The sequence below is a fragment of the Chelonoidis abingdonii genome, chromosome 14, assembly GCF_003597395.2.
Source record: "Chelonoidis abingdonii isolate Lonesome George chromosome 14, CheloAbing_2.0, whole genome shotgun sequence".
Taxonomy (NCBI): Eukaryota; Metazoa; Chordata; order Testudines; family Testudinidae; genus Chelonoidis; species Chelonoidis abingdonii.
Window position 1 is genome coordinate 18,832,481 of NC_133782.1, and position 27,332 is coordinate 18,859,812.

The window sequence follows — 27,332 nt, forward strand, 5'->3', positions numbered from 1 at the left end:
TCACTGCAGAGGAAGGGCAATGCTCTAGGAATGAATCAGAATTGTACAGTGTATGAGGCTGTTGTCCGCAGGACTGCTACCTCATTTGTTGAAGGAGTTGGAAGATGTGAAGTGTCTCATAGATATAGAGAGGAAAATATGATTACAACTACAAAAATTGGTAACGAAACTCAAGGGAAGGTGTAGTTCCTGAAGTTATTTTATTTTTTAAATATATATTGATTAGATTTCAAGTCAATAGTGTCATTTTAAAATAAAATGTATCTGATGGGACATAAAGTGAGAAGTATGTGAGTCAGACCTTTGATATCTTACGCCATTATTTAGCATCTATTTTCGATAGTTATCCATGAAGTAATGACTGGTATTTTTAAAGACAAAAATAAATTAATCCATTCAAGAACATAAGACAATGTGTGATTAAAAATAAAAAACATTTAGGAAACCACGTTCAGAGTTACAAAATATTCTACCTGGTGTGAAAAGCACCAAGTTATAAAAAGAAAGTGGAAGGCATACCATGCCTAATCAAGTCAAGCTTTGGTGCAATAGAAGTATTAACTATAGCCAAAAAACCAAAGTGGTAATTGCTTATCAGTAGTGAAGACCTGGGAGCTTAAGTGTTACAATGGTGAGAACATTAGAAATTCCCAAGACAAACAGAAATAAGAAAGATTCTCTGATATACAAGTGAAATGAATTAGAGATAAGACCATTATTATTTATAAATGGAGAACTTTTTATAATTGGGTTGTTATGCTATATAGAAACAGACAGTGGATTTGGTTTATTCTTACCAGTGATGTAGGTAACGTTGTACTGCACAGTAATAAAGATGATGACATACTTGGCTGTGACCTGAAATTTAAGAAAGAGAGAGAGCGGGGGGGGAGGGGAATAGAAAAATTGGCTACATTAATATTCAAAGTTTTAAGCACACACTAAACTACAGGCATAGTAATTCCAGAGCCCCTAAACACACCTTTTCAGATGAAGCCTATGAAGAAGAATATGAAATCAATTAAAATCAATTTTGAGGGAATACGGTTAGTTTAATGGAAACAGTTATTACTATTTAAATATATTTATGAAGCAGAAACCCTTAACATATAAAGTGAAAGTAACTGGAACTTGGCAAAGAAAGTGGGGATGGGTCCCACTCAGCCAGTCTTGGTTAAAGACTATACTACATGCTGATAGTTGATACCATCCACCACTGATGATTTCACACACCCACATCCACTTTTCAAATAAATCATTTAACATGTGTGTCTATGCTGTATGGAGCTATGACTTTACTTCTGTGCTGGTGGTCAGACTAGATCATCATGATAGACTTTAATGCCAGAAGGCACTATGGGTCTATTTTAGCTTAAGGCTCAATGTCATCCTTCTCACACCACTTTACAAAATATTTTAAATGTTGTTTTCAGCACAGAACAGAGGGTACAGAAATAAAAATGACTTTCATTTTCTCCAAAAGTAAAAAAAGATTCTTTAAATCCTATTTAACATTAGTCAAATGAGTAAGTTGAGCAGACTTTTAAAACCAGATTTTTATACCGTGCCCATCACTGCAGCATCCAAGTACCTAGGCCTCCCACAGCAAATAGATCTATCTGAATGTATGCATTCAAATTTCCAGGACATAAGGCCAGAGATGGGTACTCACAAATCACTTGTAAATTTTCATGAGAGAGAAGCTCACATGCTGTTGCAACATGCACAAAGTCTAATCCACTGTACACTCTCTTTTAAACTGACAACATTGGAAAGATTTATAAGGAAATATGAGTCATACCAGAAAAAGCTTTTCCCCAGGTATTATGAAATCTCTAATTTCTAGTAACATGGATATAAGGATGCACAGAAATATATAATTATGTAAAATATACACAAACTCAACTAGCATTGAGGAAGCTGAAGTGGCATAACAAATTTTTTAAAAAGTAAACATCCAAATTTAACTAATGGGTCACAAACTACACATCAATCCCTTGTATGAATAATTAAGTTATACTGTTTGGGGTACATACATGTGAACCTCCTATACCAGAAGGCCTATAACGTCAAGGAATTCTCTTTTAAAAACAGTTCTCAATGGGAAAAAGGAGTTCTGTCTTTTTTGCTTGTGACATGACAGCTTGACTTGTCTCCGTTGTGGGAATGGCAGCCAAGTGTCTGCTCCCAAGACAAGAAAGAATATATTGCCATGTAGATGCAAGTGGCAACAATACCAAATGAAAAGGGAAGAGGCTAGTAGAGCCCTCCCATGCCCCTTAGCTAGGGTGACCAGATGTCCCGATTTTATTAGGGACAGTCCCGATTTTGGGGCCTTTTTCTTATATAGGCTCCTATTACCTCCTACCCCCGTCCCAATTTTTCATATTTGCTGCCTGGTCACCCTACCCTAAGCGAGCCAGACTTGGGCCATGACCAAAACACCATCTGTTCCAGATCACCACATAGGCAGTCACACTGTAATTCCCATAGGGTGGTACCTCCCTTCCACCCTCAGCAAGACCAGGAGGCAGCTCCTTTACAGCCAGAGGGAATACTGAAGATGTCAGAAGTTCTGACATTTGCATGTGGTTCTCTGGGATTGGCATACTGACTGTTGGGTGGGAGAGAAGTCTGGGCACTGGGCTGGGAGCAGTGTGATGGTGCTGATGTGGCTCATCTTTCACAACCCCAATTGCAGAAGCATAACTCATGGAGGCACTAGTTATAACTCCATAGTTAAGGCCCTTCATTATTGGCATTTACTAATTTCCCCCAAAAAATTCCTTGGTTTTTGGGAAAAAAAAAATTTGGGTTTTACCAATTTTCACCCAAATGTTGGCCTTTTCAGAACCCAAAATAAGAACAATTTTTTAAACAGGGAAAGCAGATAGGTTGCGCTGAATGGCTAGCAGAATCAGGAAGGATCTCTGTCTGGCAGAGGATGTCAGTATTTACAGGCTGCAGCCTTCCGTTTCTCTGTGGACTTTGGCCCTCCAGTGTGCTCCCACTCCCCATTTGCTTTCTCTGCTTAGTGGTAGCACGAGATGAATAGGGAGCCTTGTCCCAGCAGCAAAGATCACAGGCTTGCAGGGAATGGAAGGCTGCATTCTGTGAGTACTGCCCCACTACTGGACAGATCCCCATGCGGCCTCATTTGCTTCCTCAGTACAGAGGGAATAAAGAAGGCAGGGAGCCAGGTCTCAGCAGTCAAGACACCTCTGACCACTGCGAGGTGGAGGGGAGGCTTCTTTAACTGCCACTTGGCCTTCATTTTCAGTTTTTACCAATTTTTCCCCAGGTTTTACAAGTTTTTAAATAAAACCCAATAAATTCCTGGGAAATAATTAAAAACCAATAACAAAAAGCCTTATCCATAGTTGAGAGTGTTAAGTTTTGCACTTAATGCAGGGATTCAGCCTTTTAGGTATGAGTGTATGAGATATAGCTTATCCTTCCCAAAGTTATAGCACTTAGAGTGGAATCCACAAAGCAACTTAGGTTCCTGACTTCAATGGAAGTTAGGATCCTAAGTTGCTTTGTGGGTTCAACTCTTAAGGCCTGTCTACATTTTGAAGTACTACAGTGTGTGACAAAGTTCCTCCTCTGCCTTGGTGGGTTCTTCACTTTCTGGCCAATTTGCTCACCTCAGAGGTTCATGGCAGTCCTTCTGTTAGTGGCATTAACCTGCCATTCACTTGGCTAACGTCATCACTGGCCAGGATTGGGGAAAGGAGAACAATCCCTGCAGTCTCTGCTAGCCCACTTAATGGGTTGGGCCAGAGAACTTCCCCTCTGGTGGAACCCACAGTCCAGATCAACTCCTCTTATATCAAATAGGGAGTTGAGGGGATGGGGGGAACCCAGGCCCACCCTCTACTCCAGGTACCAGCCCAGGGCCCTGTAGATTGCAGCTGTCTATAGGGTCTCCTGTAACAGCTGTGTGACAGCTATAACTCCCTAGGCTACTTCCCCACAGCCTCCTCCAAACACCTTCTTTATCCTCACCACAGGACCCTTCCTCCTGATGTCTGGTAATGCTTGCACTTTGCAGTCCCCCAGCAATACACCTACTCACTCTCAGCTTCTAGCACCTCTTACTCCCAGCTCCTCACACACACCCCTCACTGACTGAAGTGAGGTCCTTTTTAAACCAGGTGCCCTGATTAGCCTGTCTGTCTTAACTGATTCTAGCAGCTTCTTAATTGGCTCCAGGTGTCCTAATTATCCTGTCTGCCTTAATTTGTTCCAGCAAGTTCCTGATTGTTCTGGAATTGCCTGTTACCTTACCCAGGGAAAAGAGCCCTAGTTAACCTGGGGCTAATATATCTGCCTTCTTATCACTCTCCTGTAGCCAGGGCTGGCTTCAGGCACCAGCATAGGAAGCAGGTGCTTGGGGTGGCCAATTCAAAGGGGCGGCACTCCATCTGGTATTGGGGCTACGTGTCCGGGTCTTTGGCAGCAATTCGGCAGCGGGTCCCTCATCCCATCTATTCCTCTTTGAGCCACCCCTAAATTGCCACCAAAGAGGAAGAGAGGGAGGACCCACCGCTGAAGTGCCACCAAAGAAGCGGCGCGATCGAGCTACTGCCAAAGTGCCGCCACTCGTCTCTTTTTTTTTTTTGCCGGCAGAAAAGCTGGAGTCCGCCCTGCCTGTAGCCATCTGGCCTGACCCTGTCACAAGTGGCGCTACTATAGCACTTCAGTAAAGACACTATCTATGCCAACAGGAGGACTTCTCCGCTCAGTGTAGGTAATCCACCTCCCCAAGAGGCAGTAGCTAGGTCCCGTCAACCTACTGCTGTCTAAGCCAGAAGTTAGGTCAGTTTAACTGTATTGCTCAGGGGTGTGGATTTTTCACATCCCTGAGTGACAGAGTTATAGTGATCTAATTTCTTAATGTAGACCAGGCCTTGATCTTTTTGTACAGAAAAAAAATTGTCTGAGAACTTACAAGTAAATTGGTTAGAATTAAAGTTTTCATATTGGTCCCTTAAGAAATTTAGCACCGTCTGCCAAACTATTCCACACCCATAGCCCCTGCAGAATGATTTAATTGCAGGTACTGTCTATCTACACTAACAACTGTTCAGTAATGACATTTTGGGTAGATCTAGTGAAATGTATAGTTTTTTTTAAAGGATTTAGAAATAGCAGTCATTTTTTCCTTGTTTGTAACTGGAAGTTTTTCCTTCAACAGGAACTGAAGAATAGTGTTCTTGAGAAAGCCTCAGAGAATTTACCTCTTTCAAAATAAATGCCATCTCATACTGTCTGCAAAAGGGACTGAGGCCACAGGCTTTCCTTAGTAAAGATGTCAACTGACTATTTATCTACTCTTTTTTGCCTTCTGACTTCATAAGAGAATTCTATCTTCTCTGAATGTAACCTGTCTTCGCTCTTTGCACTTCAGGCAAGAGATTGTCTTTTTCTTTCTTTGCAGCACAGCCCACAAAATAGGACTGCCGTCCTCCTAATTTGAACCTTCATAATATAAATATGTACTACTGTTAAGTGCAGCCAGTGTCTTCAGCTCCATTACGAACAAATGGTGATGGAAGGTATAAGTTTCTCTGAAGGAGATTTTATGTACCAGCCTATGTTGAAGGATAAAACTTTTGGTTATAAAGAATATTGGCAAAAGAGGAGAAAAACAAACAAAAAACCTCCACACTTTAAAAGTTTCTTTAAAAAAAACAAAACAAAACAACTTGCTGCACCATATCTACACAAATAGGAGGGTTGGAACAGGAAACTGGGGTGTGTGCACACAGGGAAGTGTAATGAAGGATGTTGACAGCAGGAGTGAGTGAAGAAAGAAAAGAATGCTTACTTACCCTATGGAAATTGTGGGTTTTTGAGATATTATAGTTGGTATGGATCCCACTGAAAGTGTCCATGTGCCTAATGTGTGAGATCAGATATTTTTCAATAGCAATGTCTGTCAAGGCCACACATGCAGCCTGTGCATCCCCATACTCCTGTATGAGGGCATAAAAGGCTGCAACCCTCCTTCAGTTCCCTTATAATTCCAAGTCCATGTTGCATAGAACTTCAAAAAGCAGGAGCAAAGGGGGGAAGTCATGGGGGCCACACTGACTACAATCATCTCAAAAAACAAACAAAAACCCATCACACAGTTACCACAGAGAAGTAACTTCATTCTTCTTTTTGTGTCAGTTTGGATCCCACAGTAGGTGACTGGTAAGCAGTATCCCCCCCGGACGCTGGAAATGAGGAGTGACAGTGACATCAGTCAAATAATAATTGGAGTTGTTCCAAATCTGGCATCAGACAACCACTGTATCAAGGGCATAATGACAAGTCAGTGGGCTATTCCCTATTGCTGCTTCACATATCTTCGATATTGGCATATATCTGAAGCAGGCTGAAGATGATGCAAGTGCCATGGAGCGGTCTGCTCCAAAATTTGATGAAGAATATCAATATGTTGAATGCAAGACTAAGTACAACTGTATTGGCACATAACCTGCTGATATTGCTGCAAGATGAATTTTGCAAGAACTAAATGCGTACAGTTGAGGATCTGTGGTATGAGAGTCTCAACTGGGTCCAGGTTATGTCAGCCTATCAATATGAAGAACCATTTCCATTTGAAGTAGTTTTTCCTACTAGTGGCTTTCTGCTCAGTATATGGTTTCCTTGTACTTGTCGAGAAGAGTGTTTGTCAGCCATGCTCATCCAGGCTGCCAGCTCAATAACTGCTGATGTGAGTTCAATATCTGGCCGTGGTTCTGTGAAAACATGTCCAGGCAAATCAGAAGATAGATGGGAGACCAAACAGACACATGCAAGAGATCTGATCACCACAATTGCCTCAGCCAACAGGAAGCTGTCAGAATTAGTATTGTTTTGTCCCATCTGATTTTAGATATCTTGGAGGATCAGGAAAATCAAAGTCATATAGGAAGGTTGGAGATCGTTGTTACAGAAAGGCATCTGAAAACTATCCTGGGCTTGTGCCTCCTCTGGAACAGATCTATTGAGGGAATTTCCCACTGGCACAATATTGGCTCTATGATGGATGTCTGCAGCGAGCGCCCATGGTTGGTTGCCGTGTGCCTGCTTGGGAAGCATGCCAGATTGTTGATAGTACCTGGAAGATGTAAGGCCAGTGAGACTACCCTATGGTGACATCAGGGCCATGATCTGAAGGCTTCCTGGCACAGAAGGGATGATCATGCATTTCCCTGCTTATTGATGTAATGTGTTGTGGACATGTGATCTGTCAACATATGCACCATAGAGCCCTTCAGGACAGACAGCAATGCAGGACAGACAGTCAGATGGCCCTGCGCTTCAGAACATTCAAATGCAGTTTCAAATCATCCTGGGACTAGATGCCTTTCATCTGTAGATGGTCCAGGTGGGCACCCCAACCTGCCCCAATGCACCTATGAGGAGCATCACAGAAGGAGGTCAACCACAAGATAACCCTATTTCATAAATTCTCTGGGTCCAGCCACCAAGCGAATTCTTGCAGGACCTGGGGTGGAACCCTGACTCAATTGACCACACGATGCTTGGACCAGGAATACACAGATTTCAAGCAACAAGAGGGAACTGAGGGAGGGTTGGCATTGCCCCATCCTTTATGCCCATGTACGAGAACATGAGACGACACAAAGGCATTTTTGCGGCCAGGACAGACATTGCTTTCTAAAAATATCCGGTCACCCATGCCTGAGATTCCATGTGCACCTTAAGCGGGATTCACACTGACAGCTACTTAGAGAAGAACTTAAATGTACAACTCTGGTTTCTTAATGTTTCTCTGGTGACACAAAGCAGCTGTAAACCCAGTTTAAACTATCAGTTATGCTCTGGCGGTCTGGCACTGCCCCAGGTGGCGCAAAGCACTCATAGTGTACTGGTGAATCTAGCCCTAAAAAAAAGTTGATACTATATATCTTCAAATCATTAGGAGAGTCACACTGTAGTATTTTCTTTAGGTTTCTTTTAAAAAAAAATTATAGGTGAATACTAAAAGAGCTTAAAAGTTTTAAAAAATCCTAGACAAAAACTGTAAAAGAAGTATAATATGTCAAGATATGCAAATATGTTCTTAGAGCACCAAACAATATTAATTCTTACCTGCAGTGACACCATTATGGAAAAAAAGTGTCTTTAGAAATCAATCTAATCTAGAACCACAAACACTAGAATGCATTACAGTACTCGTAAATGAATTTCCTCATCATTACCAGTAAACATTAAGATTGTTTATATGCCTGAATCGTGTGTTTCCGTGCCTTACATTTGGATTTCTTTTAAGTTTAAACTTACCATAAGCATTACAACATGCCTGTTATGGTTTTGCCCTGAATTAAGAGATATTGTTAAAACAGAGTTTGTCTCAGAATTATTCATTTAGATTTATAATAAAAGAGGGCTTATCCTGGACTCGATGTGTCTCCAGGATCATTTTAGAAAGATACAGTGCACAAGGCTTCCCAAATTAAAAAAAGCAGCAGCCAACAAAAACTATCAAGTCAGTCAACATCGTGATACTATCCTGCTACATCCACCAAGTGCCCAATGGACTTTGACTTCATGTATCAAGCAGGAATCTAACCCAGCAGAGCTCACCCCAGCCTTCCAGTACAAGAGGCCTCAGGACAAGAGCTGCTTTGACAGTGAAAAAAAATATCAGGTGGCAGTCATCTAGACGTTTGCAGTCCCACACTGCAAACAGTCAGTTCAAGGTTGGAAAATCCACAATGAAAACAGTTTTCATATGAAGGTGCAATAATATTAAGCATCTCCTGCTGCACAGGACTGAGACTTAGGGCACTGTCCAAGAAATAGAGGGATTCCAGGCAAGGGGCTTCCTGAACTGAGGTGGGGTCATTGATGGGATGTGTATCCTGATTCTGACCTTTGCACTAAGAATGTGAAGAGAAAGGGTTACTCTTCATTGCTTATACAATCACAACTGGATCACCAGGGACATTTTTCTGACATTGGCTGGTCAGGGAAGAGCATATTTAGATATACAAGATTTTTTCAAAAGATGAGGCAGGGACATTCTTCCTTTACTGGCATATTCACATTGATGGCTTGAAATGCCAATAGTGATTGCAGTGGACCCAGCCCATCCTTTGTTTCCCTGGCTCACTAAACCTTACACTGGACACCCAAACAGCAGCAAGATGATTGCTGAATGTGTAAAAGATACTGACAATGCCTCATAACTAAGCTGGATCTCAGCCAGTCAAATATATTTTTGTATTACACATTTGTGAAAGCAAAGGAGGAAACATTCCCGGAAGGATGGAGTAGTGAAATGGAAAGACTATTTTGAACAGCCAGACATAAGGGTAGTTACAAGAGCCTACAAAGGAGCTGGACGGCTCAGGAAGGCCTTAAAAGTGTGTGCCATGGTATTGTAGAGGGCCATAGTATAGCAGTATGCTGCTTTTGCGTACTTTGTGTATTTGGCTTCAATGGCGATATTTATAAATTCCTGTTGTGAATCTGGTGAGAGGGGAGTAGTGTTTTGGTGTATGTCATGTGTGTATGGTCCTGTGTTTATAGAGTTGCAGATGGAGTGCACAAGCTGATAGGGAGGAGGATTTGGGCATTTTGCTCCAGATTACTGTGCAACAGCTGTGTTTGGTACTTGAACAGAATCATAACATTTCTTGGAATATTTCTTGGTGCACCTCTCGGTCCTTCTGCTTGTCTTCAAGCATGCAGTCCTTCCAATCCTGACACTTTTGCTCGGTCTCGATAATGCGATCTGTCCAATGCCTATTCTCCCCATCAGCAACATATGAGGACTGGTTAGGGTCAGGATCAGAGTATCTCCTAGAAAATTTCTCTTTTGTCCTCTCGAACAATCTCAATGACATCATCTATGTACAGTTCAACAAATTCTCCACAAGGGAAGAAGAGCTGTCACCACTGCCTAGCTCTGCAACCTAAAGAAAAGTGAGCTCCCTGAGCAATGAAGACTTCCTTGACACAGCATGATTTGTTTTGTTGGACTGGGGAAAATCAGACTTAAAACCAAATCACTGTCCTCTGCAATGTTTACATTACATGTGTACTGTACAAATTATGCTTAAAAAGCAGGTATTTCAATTGGACAGTCACTGATTGCTTTTTATCCTCAGGTATCAGTGTTGGTATCTTTCTGTTCATTTGCAATGATTTGATATAGGGTGTTTTAATAATAAAATTTCAGCCATCTTAGTGTCAAAACATGTTGGCTACTAAGTTATTAATTAAAAAAAACAGTTGGTTTTTGTAAAAGCCAATTTCTTTGCTCTCTAACTGTGTGCTAATGGCTGTCATTTTGAAAGGGTAGAAGAGGGCCTAGGAGGTTTTGGACACCATGAAAGGAGATGCAGGGGGTAAGAGAAGAGCCATGCATTTACCAAAAAAAAAAAAAAATGCAACAAATACACCTAAGCTCTTTTTCCCTTCCTACACAGGCTCATCTGGGATTGTCAGGGTACAATGAAGAGCTGGTCATTCTCTGAAGGGTCTGCATGCTCTTTCCTATTTCCCTTCTTGCTGTGCCCTGCAGGAGTTTCCTCCTCTGAATCTTGAAGTGTGTCTACTGTCACTTTTGGGGTGATGGTGGTGTCTCTGCCACATGTGGAATACAGCTCAATGTAGAACTGGCAGATCTGTGGAGAGGTCTATGCCACCTATACAATGGAACTCATTTTAGAAGTGGCAGATTTATGGGTGGACACAATTTTTTTGCCTCTCCCTTGCCTTGCAGTACACCTGGTGAAGGTCCTTCACCCAGCATTGCTTCTTTCCCTGTGTAGCCCAGGGCTTGCTTTCCCTCTTCAATGTCTGCATGCAAATCCTTATTCCTCTGGTTGCCCTGCAGCTGGACTTGTACGGCCCCGTCTCTCTGCATGTAAAGAAGATTCAGGACCTTCTTTTCCTGAACCAGGCAGGAGAATGAGATTTAAGTGATGCTCTACCTTTGCATTAAGCCATGCTCTCTGTTCAAAAAAGGTGGGCTACTGGGTATGCTTGCAAACGTAAGAGACCAGGAAAAACGGTATTTCCAAAACACACTGGGAATTTTAAAGCGGTCAGGTTTCTGGTCATTGGGACTCCAGGGCAGCGAGTTCAAAATTGTTACTGGTGTGGGTGTGGTCACTGTCGCAGACAGAGGGCACTGTGGGACTGTTGCTGGAGAACTGCTAACTGACACAGGCAATGCAGTATCCACACTGGCATTCTGTCAGTAGAATTACGTCTGCTGGGGACTTGTCATTTGCAGAAGTGGTTTTATTTGGTCAACAGAAAGGCTGGATTTTGTCAATTTACATCAAATTTGGGTGTAGATGCATGCAAACCTGTAGCAAGAAAGGCAGCTTCTGTTGAAAAAACTTAGATCAGGACAAAAACTGACTTTTTGTGGTTTAGGATAATCCAAGGCACTCTTAATGCAGAATAAAAATGGCCATGTGTAGAGTAGATATTGTACTTTAATTTCACACTAATTTCTCTAAATGTCCCATGTAGACAAACCCTTAGTAACAATTCCTAAATATACATAAAATACTTCTCAATATTAGGATGCTTTTTCACTTAATAAATAATGATCAGCTTTCTATAAAGGTATTTCTAACTTAACAGGAAAATAAGTCATTAGCAGCTACTTTCAAAAATACAGGTTAATCAGGAACTCTTCTTGAGTTTCTTTGCTACACTTCAAAATTCTCAACACCAACTTCTTTCATCAATAAAGATGCAGCACTGACTGGATCCAAATAGATTCCAAGGCCAGAAGGGACCACTGTGATCATCTAGTCTTCCCTTTTGTATAACAAAGGCCTTTGAACTTCCTCAAAATTATTCCTAGAGCATATTTTTCAGAAAAACATCCAGTCTTGATTTTAACCTTGGCAGTGAGAGAGTCCACCACAACTGTTCCACTGGTTAATTTCCCTGCTAGACTGAAGAGCCCACTATCAAATATGTGTTAGACTTACAGACTGTAATTAAGTCACCCCTTAACCTTCTCTTTGAAATAGACTCAAGGAGCTCAATCTATAACTATAAGGCATGTTTTCTAATCCTTTAATCATTCTTGTGGCCCTTCTCGGATCCCTCTCCAATTTACCAACATCCTTCTTGAATTGTTGACAACAGAACTGGACACAGTATTCCAGCAGCAGTAACATCCTCTGTGCCAAATATAGAGGTAAAATAGCCTCTCTGCTCCTACATGAAAATTCCCTGTTTATGCATTCCAGGATGGCTCTAGATCTTTTGGCCATAGCATTTCACCAGGCACTTATGTGCAGCTGATTATTGACTACAACCACCACTATGACTTTTTTAGAGTCACTGCATCCCAGGATAGAGTTCCCCACGATGGAAGTATGGCCTATGTTCTTTATTCCTAGATGTATACCTTTACTTTTAGCTATATTAAAATACACATTAGTTGTTTGTTCCCAGTTTACCAAGCAATCCAGATCGCTCTGAATCAGTGACCTATTCTCTTCATTATTTACAACTCCTCACAATTTTGGGGTCATCTGCAAATTGTATCAGTAATAATTTTATATTTTCTTCCAGATCATTGACAAATATCATAGGGCCAAGAACCAATTCACGTGGGATGCTACTAGAAACAAAACCACTTGAAAATGATTTCCCATTTACAATTATATTTTGAGACCCATGAGTTAGCCAATTTTGAACTGCCATGTTAATTTTATGTGCCATGTTAATTTTATATTGTTTTGGGGGGTTTTTTTATATCAAAATGTCACTCAGTACCAAATCAAGCACCTTACAGAGGTCAAACTATATTACATCAAACACTGTTACCTTTAATCAACCAAACTTATAATCTCATAAAAAAGCTATCAAGTTAGTCTGACAGGATCTATTTGCCTTAAACTCTTGCTGATTTGCATTAATTACCTTCCTTTAATTCTTTATTAATCGTTTCTTATATGGGCTGCTCCATTATCTTGCCCCGGATAATGTCAGGCTGACAGGCCCATAATTATATGGGTCATCCCATTTACCCTTTTTAAGAACTGGCACATTCTTCCAATCTTCTGGAACTTTCCCAATGCTCTAAGACTTATTGAAAAAAAAATGAACCTTAACAGTCCAGTGAGCTCCTCAGCCAGCTCTTTTAAAACTCTTGAATCCAAGTTATCTGGACATCCTGATTTTAAAAAAATGTCTAACATTAGCAGCTTTTGTTTAATATCTGCCAGAGTTACTCATGGAATGGAAAGAGTATATCATCACCATATGATGAGACTATATCATCTGTTTTTCCCCCCAAAATACATAAAAATATTTGAGTGCTTTGTTTTTGCAACATTATTACTGATAATTCTATCATTTCCAAGTAGTAATTCTACAACTAGTAATCCACCTAGAATCCTAGAACTATACCCTGTTTTAGTAGAAAGGACCGTAACCTATGTGAGAAGTGAAAAATGTGGACAAACCAAAACAAAGGCTACGTCTACACTGCACGATTATTTCGAATTAGCTTAAACCGATATTACAAAACAGATCTAATAAAATCGGTTTAGCGCGTCCACAGTGGGAATCAGAATCGACTGTTTGCGTGCCATAGGTCCAGCTACCAATCGATTTCAGGACGGTGATTGTGGTACTGTTCCTCCAGCTATCCACTATTTCCCCACTTCCGTGTTGAGAGCACAAGTGACTGATGGGCGCAGAAACATTGCCCGGGTGGTGCTGGTACAAGCCTCACCCCTCTTGTGAAGGCAGCAGACAACCCTTGGCGCTTTTTCCCCGATGCATTGAGCAAACGCCATAGCACAGCATCATGGCCTGCGATCACACAACGGTACCTGACGTTGTCAACCCTCTTCACGTACCTCTCGTGTGACTATACTGAACAATGAACTGCAAAGGCAGGAGGAGAGGAGGAAGGCAGCTATTGCGAGCGCGAGGACAGCCGATGACGAATTGGAGGCAGAATTCTCCATAACGCTGGCCCCAGCGTTTGGAAGCACTGCTAATAACGGGGCAGCTTCTAGCCATTGAACGCCAGAATTGGGCACGGGAAACAAGCACAGACTGGTGGGACCGCATTGTTATTAAACCGGTGTGGGACGATCGCAGTGGCTCGAAACTTTCGCATGCGTAAGAGCACTTTCTAGAATCTGGACGATGCTTCCGCGCGCCTAACGCGATAAAACAACATGAGAGCACCCTCACTGAAACGAGTGCAAGAGCCCTCTGGAAGCTTGCAAACGCCAACAGCTTACCGCAAGTCGTGGAATCAATTTGGAGGGGCAAATCTTCTGTGGGGCTGCAGTGATGCAATAGCAAAAGCATCGTTAAGCTGCTGCTACAAAAGGTTGTGACCTGGGAAAATCGTGCAGGTGATAGTGGATGGCTTTGCTGGCAAGGTTTTCCGAAACTGTGGTGGGGCATAGATGGAACGCCATATCCCTATCTTGGCCCAACTACCAGGGCACCGCAGTAACGGAACCGCAAGGGTACTTTCAAATGGCTGCGCATAGCACTGGTGACCACAACAACTGACGTTACATCCACATCCACGTGGATGCAGGAAGGGGTTCATGACGCTCGCGTCTGTCAGGAGCACTAGTCTGTTAAACGGCTACAGCAAGGAATTACTTCCCAGAACCAAGAAATAACCGTTGGGAATGTTCAAATGCCCTATAGTTATCCTGGGGACGCCACGCCTAACCCCTTAATCCATGGTCATGAGGCCATACAAGCAGGGCAGCCTGGGACAGGCAGGAGCTGTTCATCTACAGTGCTGAGCAATGCCGGATGGTGGTAAATGTGCATTTGGGCCGTTTAAAGGGGTCGCTGGCGATCATTATTACTCGCCAGACCTCAGCCAAAACCAATGTCCCGCTTGCTTATTGCTGCTTGCCTGTGTGCTCCACAAATCTTTGTGAGACAAGGGGGAGACATTTATGGCTGGGTGGGAGGCTTGACGGCAAAATCACCTGGCCGCTGAGTACGAGCAGCCAGATACGCAGGGCGATTAGAAGAGCACACTCGGAGGCGCTGCGCATCAGAGAACCTTGAAAATGAGTTTCAGCACGGCCCTAGGTACGGTGTGAGTGTTGCTCCCCTTGATGAACCCTCCACACTTGATGGACTTATTCAGTGTAAGCAACCCACCCCTCCCCTTTGATTACAGTTGGGAAGGAAAATAAATTCAGTCTCGTTTAGAAATTCAGAAGCCAATTGTTTAATCTCATTGGGATTGAACGGGGTCGCCGGATTGGGATAGGTGACGGTAGTAACATAGGGTTAAAAATCGATTCGAATTTGTGCCAATTTTGCACTCCCTTGTATCAGAGCAGTTTCCATTTTTGCGGTTGTTCTCATTTGTAAGCATACCCACCCCGCCCTTGTCGATGTATTCTTTCTTACAAATGAATATAGAAAAAAGGCAAAGAATTAGGAAAGGCTATCCCTGGCTGCGTGCTTTTGGAAGGAGGGCGAAGGAAAGGCCATTAAGCCAACATTGTAGCGAATTACAGCTTTTACTTGAAACTCCCAGGTGGGGTGGAGGAGTAGGCGTTGTGCAGAAAAGCTCCCCACGCGTTCTTACACGTCTGGGTGAGGGATACGGGACTGGGCTTGCAGGGAGGCTTATACAGGGCGTGCCAGCGGCATCTCTCTGCTACTGCGCACTCTTCCTGAAATCCAACCATGCGCGTTTGGAGATATGCAGTTTGAGCACGCAGTCAGATCCATCGCGTTGCTCTCGCAACGCTGGTCTCCTGCCTAGCCCTCTCATATCGTTCACCGTGGCAATCCTTCTAATACTTTGCTACCACATCCTTCCAATCATTCTGTTATCCCTCTCATTGCGGTTACTTCAATAATTTCTGTGAACATTTCATTCGCGTCGTTCTTCTTCCTCCGCCGTATCAAGACCCTCGTGATGCGAGGGACCTGCAAGAGAAATGTCAGCTGCATGGGAAGGCAAACTAAGGCGTGTATAAGTAATGTGAAGATACCTTTTACAGAGCAATGATAGTCATACTCTTTCACAATAGACACATACTCCTTACAGAGCACATGTGACTTATACAATGTCGCAATTTTGTATCGTTTAAATAAATTCAGTTGTCTGTGTGACTGGTGGGCACACACACAGACGCAGGCTACGGCCAACCGTACATCCATGTGGCGATGGTAAAGTAAGAGCTTTAAATGTTTGACTTCTCCGCCGTTCATAATACACAGTGATCTTATGATGCCTTGCTCCTGTTAAGCAGAACCTGCAAGCCAAACCCAACTCTTCCACATCCACCCAAACAGCGCATGGCTCCTACAATATACGATCGCAGCAGTACACCTACCTTCACCCCGCCCGAGCGCGTTGCTGTGTATCCTCTCCCGCTGGGAGATCCTGCTTGCCTAGACGCTGAGAACTCGTCGCTATCCCTCTTCCCAACCACCGCTCTGGCCGTAGCAAAATCAGCCATGTCTGCCACCTATTTACATTCCTGATTTTCTACAAGTAACTAATGGAGATATCTTCTCTCCTGACAATACCACGCAGAGACAGATCCGTTTGTATTTGCAATGCCTTCAAAGTGCACATGCCTTCAATGGCCTGCAGTACCAAATTTTGCCAGAAATGCATGGCGTTGAAAAGTTAGACCTTACTATGGGGAATATGGTTAAGGCTGCCTTGGCCAGAAATGGTTCTCATTATCATAAGACTTTTCTGAGTTCCTCCAACGATACGATTCATGGGCGATAACTTGAGGATTTACGCTCCATCCCAGACATGTTAACGAATTTCCGGTAACAGAATGGCTGCGACTGCAGCAAAAGCCCTGCTGTATAAATGCGATCTAATAAAAACCATCTTGTTTTCATCTGTGTTTGATACAAATGAAGGACACTTACCGGAGGTCGCTTCCATGGCTTCACTGTTCTGTGCTTGTCGCTTGGAGCGCGGGTGAATCTTGGTCTCAAAAAGATCCTGGCTGTGGGGTTTACGGACTGCTGTGTGCTTCTCCCACGGTCAATCTTCATCCCATCTTCCTCTCCATCTTCCCCTCGCTACATCCTCACAAAAAGTTGGATATTTCAATCCAAAGTACTGAATCCACGGACAGGGTGGGGATGTGTAGCGCGAACCCCAAAATGCATGTTAGCTTTCAGCATGAAGGCGGCAATCTTTCGCTCAGAGCCGACCTTCCATTTGCTTCTCTGGCTTTCTGGTAGCCCTGTCTAAGCCCTCACTTCACTCTGCACTGCAAGGGATGCCCTGCGTGCCCTTTTCAGCCATAGACTTTGAAATATCTTTCAAAACTTTTTCATTTCGTCTTTTGGACGCATGCGTGACACTGAGTCCTCACCCAATAGCGATCAGATTCCAGAACCTCCTGTGTGGTCCAAGCTGCGCTCTTTTCGATTATCATGAAGACCTGCATCGTTACATGCATATGAGCTCTGTGTGGCTCAACTGTTGTGTGCTGACCCTCACGGTGGACAATCAGGAAAGGAATTCAAAGTTCCGCCAGGGATTCAGGCTTTTCCTGTTTACCTGGCCAGTGCATCACAACAGTGTAGTGTCCTGATGCTATCATGAGTGCCCATGTCGCAAGGTTCGAAACCAAGAATTGGGAGTGGCTCACTTGGGACAGAAGTCCAATCGCTCCCTTCCTTGTTCTAAAAATTGAGTACGTTCTCCTGGACGCATAGCCCCGGCTGCCTGCCTCAAGTGCCCCCCCCTGGTAATGCACAGAATAAGTCTATGTTTCTTATTCTGTACTCCTCTTCCTCACGACTGCATGACATTAAATGGGGGGGGGGCCCCTGCCACGGAGCTGCGGAGGGTTGGGAGAGAAGTGAAGTAATGGTGAGGTTCTTGCGGGAGAACCCCCTGTTATACAGCCACAGAGTAGCTGCGCTTCTTCTATACACTTGACTCTTCCTTCAGAGGTGAGCCGTGTTAGTCTGGATCTGTAAAAGCGCAGAGAATCCTGTGGCACCTTATAGACTAACAGACGTCTGTTAGTCTATAAGGTGCCACGATTCTCTGCTGCTTTGACTCTTCTTGTAGGCAGGAGACTCTATTTTTAAAACCATAAGAAGAGGGATTGACTCAGTGGCCAGTGAGTTATCCCAAGTTTGCTTTTGTGTTGCGCCCCCGGCTGATTTTAGCCAGGGGCACTCATGATAGCAGCGACAGTACAGAGAAGAGAGATAACCGTCATGTCATTGCCAGTTTTCTCCGGCGAGTAAACGGTACAGAACGACTGGTAACCATCTCTATATCATTGCAAAAAGCAATTGAATGTCGTGTGTAGCGCTCGAGTGTCGCCTCTGTCTCCACGGCATCTAGTACACAATGGTGATGGGAAAAACAAAAGCGGACGGTCTCTAGGGCTGCCTGCTATTGGTTTCTGCAAGGGCAATCCAGGAGAAAAGGTGCGAAAGGACTGTCTGCTGATGTTTTCTCGGAGCAAGGAATGACTGACGACATTTATCCAGAACCCCCGCGACCATTAACATTAGCATCAGGGGCGGGGATCATGGAGGACGGAAGGGGGTTCTGAGGACTCCAGCCATCCACAGTCCTCAGCAGTCTCTTAAAACTATTTGCATTCTTGGCTGAGCGCCCAATGTCGTAGCTTACACACGGTTCTCGCATGTTCACGGACAGCTCATCAGTCTCTTCCCCACCCAGCACGAGAAAATGAAAGTTAAATAACCAATCCTTGAGTACTTACAATGTCACCCTCTTTGTACGAATGCTGCTGATAGAGGCGATGCCGCAGCACTGAAGAGATTAGAGCTTTGCGCAGTGGCATATCATAACCAATGAAGTTAATCGAGGTGTGATTATTGCTAGTTGAAATCCGCTCCTCCCCCCTTCCTGGTGGTAGATGGTACAGTACTACTGTAGACAGCAAGAAACTGTTACCGTCTCATCTCTTTTGTTACACTCATCGTAAATGGACAGAACGGATAATAACTCTGTGAAAATTTTTGAAAGCAAAATGGGATTGACTCACTTGGGACTGAGCAATCTGCTTTTACGGTTAATAAAAAGAATCAGTCGGACAAGAATAGGATACAGTGTATTAAATCAGTGTATCACAGCACAGCTGCTCCGCGTCAGTATCACAGAGGAGCCGCTGCAAGTAACGCAACCGTTGCTCCCACCTACTGGGCTACCACAGCAGTGACCCCCCCCTCATTGTTGCATAGATGTTATGAAAGAATGCATGAATAAGAAATCACAGACTAGTTAGTGAGATACAATGAGGGGGAGGCAGCCTCCATGGGCTATGACAGTCCATGCAGTTCAGAATCTTTTCTTTACACAAGAGAGGAAGGGGTCTGATGAAGCTCAGCCCCCAGGTGATAGATGAAGACAGTTACCAGCCGTTCTGTACCATCCACTGTCAGAAAAAGGAGTCATTCCCATTTCACCAGGAGCCCCCGGCAGACTCAGCCAGGAGCACTCACTGGGCGACCGTCTACCACTGGGAGGGCAGAGGAGCGGATACTGCTCTTCACCGCAGCAGCATCGCGTCTGCCAGCAGCATTCAGTACACAGAGGGTGACATTCAGTAGTCAAGGAATATTTTTTCTTTTCTTTCACGTGTGGGGGGGGGGGGAAAGACTGACGAGCTGTTCCGTGAACCACGCAAGACACGTGTTTAACTACAGACATTGGGCGCTCAGCCAAGAATGCAAATATTTTCAGAGACCGCTGTGGAGACTGTAGCTGTAGTCCTCATTACCCCCTCCCTCCCTCATGAGCATCCGTTGAGTCTCTGGCTTCCCGTTACGGTTGTCACGCACGCGTGTGTATCCTGGAGTTTTTTTTCAAACGCTTTGGCATTTCTGTTCTGTAACGGAGCTCGGAAAAAACAGATTTGTCTCCCATACAGCGATCAGTTCTAGTATCTGCCGTAGGTTCAATGCGGAGCTACTTTTGCATCTGACTGCATCGCCACCAGTGCTGATCAGAGCTGACACGTGAAAGCAGGAAATGTATTGCAAAGTCTCGAGGCTTTTCCTGTTTACCGCACTCCGCATCCGAGTTCGGATTGCGGCCCAGAGCGGTCAGTGGTGCACTGTCCTGCTAGAATAATGGCAAGTGTAACAGAGATCCAGTGTATCAGAGAGCACATCTGCCGTGTCAGTATTCACAGGGGTTGCCCTGCAAGAACCGCACCCGTTGCTTCCCTCCTCCCTCAACCTTCCTGGGCTACCGTGGCAGTACCCCTCCCCATTTGTGTCATGAAGTTGTAAGGAATACAGTATAAGAAACAGAGACTTGTTAGTGAGATAAAATGAGGTCGGGGGGGAGGCTCTTGAGGCAGCCTCCCGGGCTATGACAGTCCAGGCAGGATGGACTCTATTTTAAAACCATAAGGAGGAATTGACTCATTGCCAAGCGAGTCAATCCCAAATTTGCTTCAAAATTTTCAGCCCCCAGTTTCGATGATGAAGCTGGTTATTAGCCGTTCTGTCCTATCACTGCGAGGAACAGGAATAATTGCCTCTCGATGTTGAGCAATTATCAGCAATGGGTTTCTCGTGGATGGTGGGCAGGCCTGCAGCACCGTCTACCACCGGAGAGGAGGAGATGGAGAAGAGTGGATACTGCTCTTCACTGCTGTAGCATCCTGTCTACCAGCAGCATTCAGTACACATAGGGTGACATAGAAAGTAGTCAAGGAATGATTTCTTTCCTTTTTTTTCACTGTGTGGGGGGGGGGGAAAAACTGAGGAGCTGTTCCCTGAACCACGCCAGACACTGTGTTTGAACCTACAGACATTGGGAGCTCAGCCAAGAATGCAAATAATTTTCAGAGACTGCTGTGACGTGGATAGCTGGAGTCCTCAGTACCCCCTCCTCCTTGATGAGCGCTCATTTGAGTCTCTGGCTTCCCGTTACGCTTGTCACTCAGCGCTGTGTATCCTGCAGTTTTTTATTCAAACGCTTGGCATTTCGTGTCTGTAACGGAGCTGGATACAACAGATTTGTCTCCCCATACAGCGATCAGACCCTAGTATCTTCCCGTACGTCTATGCTGGAGCTCTTTTTCGATTTCAGACTGCATCGCCAGCCGTGCTGATCAGAGCTCATGCTGGGCAAGCAGGAAATGTAATTCAAAAGTTCGCGTGCTTTTCCTGTTTACCTGCCCGCTGCATCCGAGTTCAGATTGCTGTCCAGAGCGGTCAGTGCTGCACTCTGGGATGCCGCCGGAGGCCAATAATTGATTTCCCTCCACACGAACCCTAATCCGAGTTATCACTATCGAATTTAGCGCTACTCCTCTCGTTTGGAGGAGTTTCCGAAATCGATTTAAGGAGCCGTTTAACTCGATATTAATGACGACGTCGTGTGAACGGATAAAGCGTTAAATCGGTATATCGGCCATTAAACCGATTTAAAGTCGCAGTGTAGACCTGGCCAAAGTATTTGTTGAAGTTCTGATGATCATTCCAATCCAGCAGAAAAGGGAAGATAATACAGTTGCAGTAGGAAATCTTTAGCTAAAGAAGAAGAGCTTGATAGAGTACTGTTCTGAAGTTTAAGAGAACTATCCTTTGACACTGCGTGAAAAGTTTTTCAAGTCTATGGCAAGAACTCCTCTCCTTGATGGTATATTTAGAACAGGATTTAGACAATAAAGTGTGTATGTGCAGCTGGAGTTAAGGTTACCTAATACTTCCATTACAAGACCTTATTTTGAATTTAAGCTTTCATCCAGGCATTTCCCATATCAGTCCTCTGCTCCACATTAACTTTTTTAAACAACAAAAATTATTTATGCAAAAATATTCAAGAGTTTTTCAGGATGAGGTAAGGGAAAAATATGTTGTATCCATGTTTAAAAATTCTTATGACTGTTTTGCTGAGAAGCTCTAGCACCTCTATGCTTGGAAGCAGAGACTTAACATTTGGCAATTGGACAAGACATCACATTAGTGTCAAGGATTGCCTTTTGTTATCTCATCAAAATCCACCCAAATATGGCCAAGTTAAAAGCCTCAGAAAAGTCAGTTTTCTCACATGTTCAATATAGGCTTCTTGGTTTGATGGATAAATTCTCCAAAGATTCTGACTGTACTGGGCATGCTCCAGCACAAGACTCCAGAGGCTATGCAAGGCTTCCCCTGCAGTTGCTTCTCCTGATTGCCAGGGACTGCTGACAGAGGCATGCATAGTCAAGCTTCAGGGGTATGTACTGTGGCAGAGGCAGAAGGGGTATAGAGGATGGAGAGGGAAAGAAGGCTCTATAGCAGGGGTGAGGAACCTTTTTTCTAGCAAGGTCACTGACCCACAGGAAAAAAAAAAAAAAAAATTCAGTCATGGGCCACACACAGCGGCACAGAGCTTCCCCTAGGCTCCACAGTGGGGCCAGAAATGAGGGGTACAGGGTGCAGGAGGGGGCTCTGGGCTGGGGCCCAGGGGTTTGTAGTGGGCTTATGGTTGGGGCATGGGCTTGGGGCTCTGGGAGAGAGTTGAGGTGCACGAGGGGGCTCATGGCTGGGGCAGGAGGTTCAGGGTGAGAGTGTGGGGTCTGAGAGCGGGTTGAGGTGTGGGAGGGGGCTCAGGGCTGGGGTGAAGGAGGCGGTAAGGGGTGCCAGCTCTGACCAACCGCCGCTTATCTCAGTGGCTCACAGTCAGCGGCGCAGTAGGGTTAAGGCAGACTCCCTCCTGCCCTGGCCCTGTGCCACTCCCGGAAGCTGCCACAAATGTGGCCAGGCAGCTCTGCACAGTGTGCTGCCTATGCTCGGAGGCACTGCCCCCGCAGCTCCCATTGGCCACGGTTCCCGGCCAATGGGAGCTGTGGGGGCCGCGCCTGTGGGCATAGGTAGGCGTACGCGAACTTGGAGCTTTCCTGATCACCCCTTCCCCTAGGAGCCGCAAGGGCAGTTGACCAACTGGCCTGGCACCCTAGCTTCCCCCCGCAGTGAGGCGAGCCAGTGCTCACATCTCCAGGCCCATGGGGGGGCGTGTGCCAAGGCTCAGGGCTTTCAGCCCCCAGTATGGAGACTTGCCGCAGGCCAGAAGAAATTAAGCAGGGGGCTGGATCTGGCCCGTGAGCCAGACGTTCTCCACTCCTCTTCTATAGTCACTAGAGAACACTGTTTTCCAGAGCCTGGAATAGACCCACAATTCTTGAGTCTCAACATTCCTGTGCTGTCTAGCAAATAGTTGTGAAATCCACTGGCAAAATGTGTATTTCATTCCCCTGCAGGGGCTGGTTCACAGAGGATAAACAGCCTTTTACTGCCACCAGTTATGCTATTAGCTCAAGTGTCAGATGTGCGCTGTGGATTTAAAGGTTTCTATTTTTGCTGATGACTCATGTGGAGGGGCAGAATCCATACAGCTGCACATGATGCATTATGTCCTAAGTTTAAAAAAAAAAAAAAAATCCAACACACCACCTAAAACATTACATTCAAAACCACTGTATTAAAGGAAAATTAGGGTTGCAAAATCAAGCACTCAGATGTTATGAAATGCCAGAATTAAGGCTGGTTCTGCAGTATCATATACTATTTTTTCTCCACAGGATCCCTGCCTCACTCAGTACACAAAATGGGCAGTACTCAGGGAATGACTCCAGCTTATGTAGTAAATAAGACTTGTCTATGGGACCCCAGCCTCATTTGCTGCACAAAATGAAAGATGGACTGTGAGACAAGGGCTGCAGGAAGACAAAGGATGGCCTCATGGTTATGACAACTGAATGACACTGCGAATAATTAGATTTTATCCCTGTCTCTACCACAAAGTTCTTATAGGATGCTGAGCAAGCCATTTAATTAGTGGGCCTCTGAAAACGTTTTGTTCGTGTGTTCCTTTTTTTATTAGTGCCCAATTTGAGAAACCTGGGGTTGGATTTACCAAAGGGCACTCACAATTGCAACTGAAGTCAAAAGTAAATGTACACTGAACATATCAAGTGCTATAAAAATGCTAAGGACTCTGAAAAATACCAGGCCCTAGGTATCTCAGGTTGGACACCCATAACTGACACTTACGACCTTCGTCTCTTTGTGCCTCAGTTCCCCATCCACACTTCAAAGGATATGTTATGAAGATAAGTTTATGGTGCTGAGTGCTTCATGATCAGTACCACAGAAAAACCCATGAGGAAATCAACAGTTCTGTATTGAGTGCAGGGTTTGGCTGCTGTGCAGTAAATATGGCATGGAAGACATATACCAAATAATGAGAACAAAGAGAAATACTGAATAGGTAACCATTCAGCAAGCACTGTCCACACTGTGCAATGAATGGGGAAACTGTCCTATTTACAAAAATAGTACATGGTCATGTAATTTAAGACTGTATCATAATATATATGTACATTGTATGAGCAACCTTAATTCTGACATTTTCCAACTTGAGTGTTTGACTCTGCATCCTTAATATTTTTAACATAAGTTTTACATGGGATGTAATAGAGAAATATGCTCTTAATTTTCCTGTAAAAGTGCTGGATGTGAACATGAGTTTTAACTCTGACAGAATAAAATCTGGTACACTCAGTATGTTGCAAACCCTTAAGTTTGAAGGCATCCAGGTTCTACAACTACAGTCTTAATGCCTTAGCTTTGACAGACCATGCAGATGACAATACTTCTCTTTGCAGCATTAATATAATATGAACTTTACAAAATGGCCCTCCATTCCTTCAAAAGATAGGAAAGAGGTAGCACAGATATCCAAAACCTGAGTTACTATAAATAAGTCAGGACTCTGCCAATAAATTCTCAAGCAGGTCAAACTAACAGTTTTCTAAAACTTATATTTCCTTCTAATTAGCAGGATGGATTTCACGTCTTCAACAGTTATTTGAATCAATTAAAGGTAAATATCAAATGTAATGAGGCAAGAAACAAATGGGCCTTTCACAGTTATCCTGCAATAAACATTTAAGCAGCCTAATCTACTATTACATAAGAAGCAAGCATTTTGATAAGAGTTTCCTTGAGAATGCAAATGCTAGTACACATTTTACTTTTGCAGCAACCACAATACAATGATTGGAAATTTCCAGAGGCAGGTATAAATATGCAGGCCAGAATCAGTCTGGAGATAATGAGGTTAGTTCAGTCAGGGAGGATGAGGCCCTCCTCTAGGAGTTGAGGTGTGAACACCAAGGGAGAAGAAACCGCTTTTGTAGTTGGCTAGCCATTCACAGTCTTTGTTTAATCCTGAGCTGATGCTGACAAATTTGCAAATGAACTGAAGCTCAGCAGTTTCTCTTTGAAGTCTGGTCCTGAAATTTTTTTGCTGTAGGATGGCTACCTGGCTGCTATTGTGTGACTAAAGAGGTTGAAGTGTTCTCCTACAAGTTTTTGTATATTGCCATTCCTAATATCTGACGTGTGTCCATTTATCCTTTTACGTAGGGACTGTCCAGTTTGGCCGATGTACATAGCAGAGGGGCATTGCTGGCACATGACGACGTATATAACATTGGTGGACATGCAGGTGAATGAACCGGTGATGATGTAGCTGATCTGGTTAGGTCCTGTGATGGTGTTGCTGGTGTAAATATATGGACAGAGTTGGCATCGAGATTTGTTGCATGGATTGGTTCCTGAGTTAGAGGACCACTGATACCATTATGGGCACCTGCATGGCCCCACAATATGCCAACATTTTTATGGCTGACCTGGAACAACGCTTTCTCAGCTCTTGTTCACTCACACCTCTTCTCTACATACGCTACATTGATGACATCTTCACCATCTGGACCCATGGGAAGGAGACTCTGGAAAAATTTCACCACGATTTCAACAGCTTCCACCTTATCATCAACCTCAGCCTGGACCAATCTACATGGGAGGTCCACTTCCTAGACACCACAGTACAAATGGTCACGTTAACACCACTCTATACCGAAAACCCACCGACCGCTATGCCTACCGTCATGCCTCCACCTTCCATCCCGGACACACCACATGATCCATCTTTTACAGCCAAACACTGAGGTACAATCGCATTTGCTCCAACACCTCAGACAGAGACCAACACCTACAAGATCTTCACCAAGCATTTTCAGAACTACAATACCCGCACGAGGATATAAGGAAACAAATCAACAGAGCCAGACGTGTAGTCAGAAGCCTACTGCTGCAAGACAAGCCCAAGAAAGAAACCAACAGAACTCCACTGGCCATCATGTACAGTCCTCAGCTTAAACTTCTCCAACACATCATCAGTGATCTACAACCCATCCTGGACAACGATCCCTCACTTTTACAGACCTTGGTAGGCAGGCCAGTCCTCACCCACAGACAACCCGCCAACCTTAAGCATATTCTTACCAGCAACCACACACCGCACCATAGCAACTCTAACTCAGGAACCAGTCCATGCAACACACCTCAATGCCAACTCTGTCCACATATCTACACCAGCAACACTATCACAGGACCTAACCAGATCAGCTACAACATCACCGGTTCATTCACCTACATGTCCACCAATGTTATATACGTCGTCATGTGCCAGCAATGCCCCTCTGCTATGTACATCGGCCAAACTGGACAGTCCCTACGTAAAAGGATAAATGGACAAGTCAGATATTAGGAATGGCAATATACAAAAACTTGTAGGAGAACACTTCAACCTCTCTAGTCACACAATAGCAGCTAGGTAGCCATCCTACAGCAAAAAAATTTCAGGACCAGACTTCAAAGAGAAACTGCTGAGCTTCAGTTCATTTGCAAATTTGACAGCATCAGCTCAGGATTAAACAAAGACTGTGAATGGCTAGCCAACTACAAAAGTGGTTCCTCTTCCCTTGGTGTTCACAACTCAACTGCTAGAAGAGGGCCTCATCCTCCCTGACTGAATTAACTTCATTATCTCCAGACTGATTCTGGCCTGCATATTTATACCTGCCTCTGGAAAGTTCCATTACATGCATCTGATGAAGTGGGTATTCACTCATGAAAGCTTAGGCTCCAATACATCTGTTAGTCTATAAGGTGCCATAGGACTCTTTGTTGCTTTTTACAGATCCAGACTAACACGGCTACCCCTCTGATACTTAATACAATGATTGTGTTTTATAAGGAACACATGTCATTCAAGCAACGAGAGACTAGACTAACTCACACTTCCAGTTCTGTCATTAATATTTAAGATTTTTTTTTAAGTCAATCAATGGGCTTTAAATAAGTGCCATACAATCTATTTCTACTCTATATGTTATTGGAGAAACTGAAGACAGCAGTTATTTTTTATGGCACTTGAAGATATATGCAAAATTCAGAGACCATAACAGGAAATACTGCCTGTAAAATAAAAACAAAAACAAAAA

General features: G+C 44.0%; 1 protein-coding gene and 1 pseudogene across 2 annotated transcripts in view; one reads left to right on the forward strand and one right to left on the reverse strand.

Moving 5' to 3' along the window:
• Positions 1 to 27,332, reverse strand: part of LOC116817389 (translocating chain-associated membrane protein 1-like 1) — a 58,747-nt gene that overhangs the window by 28,480 nt on the left and 2,935 nt on the right. Inside the window, exons 2-3 of one of the 2 annotated variants that reach the window (XM_075072278.1) lie at positions 26,479 to 26,560; positions 798 to 858 (exon numbers count right to left, since the gene is read on the reverse strand). Coding sequence is in view for 1 of the 2 variants with exons in the window: in XM_032767434.2 (XP_032623325.1) it covers positions 798 to 858 (61 nt within the window). In the remaining variant the exon portion in view is untranslated. The remainder of the gene's footprint in view (positions 1 to 797; positions 859 to 26,478; positions 26,561 to 27,332) is intronic. The other variant, XM_032767434.2, reaches the window with a different exon arrangement.
• On the forward strand, positions 18,807 to 19,022 carry LOC116817391 (U4 spliceosomal RNA; annotated as a pseudogene).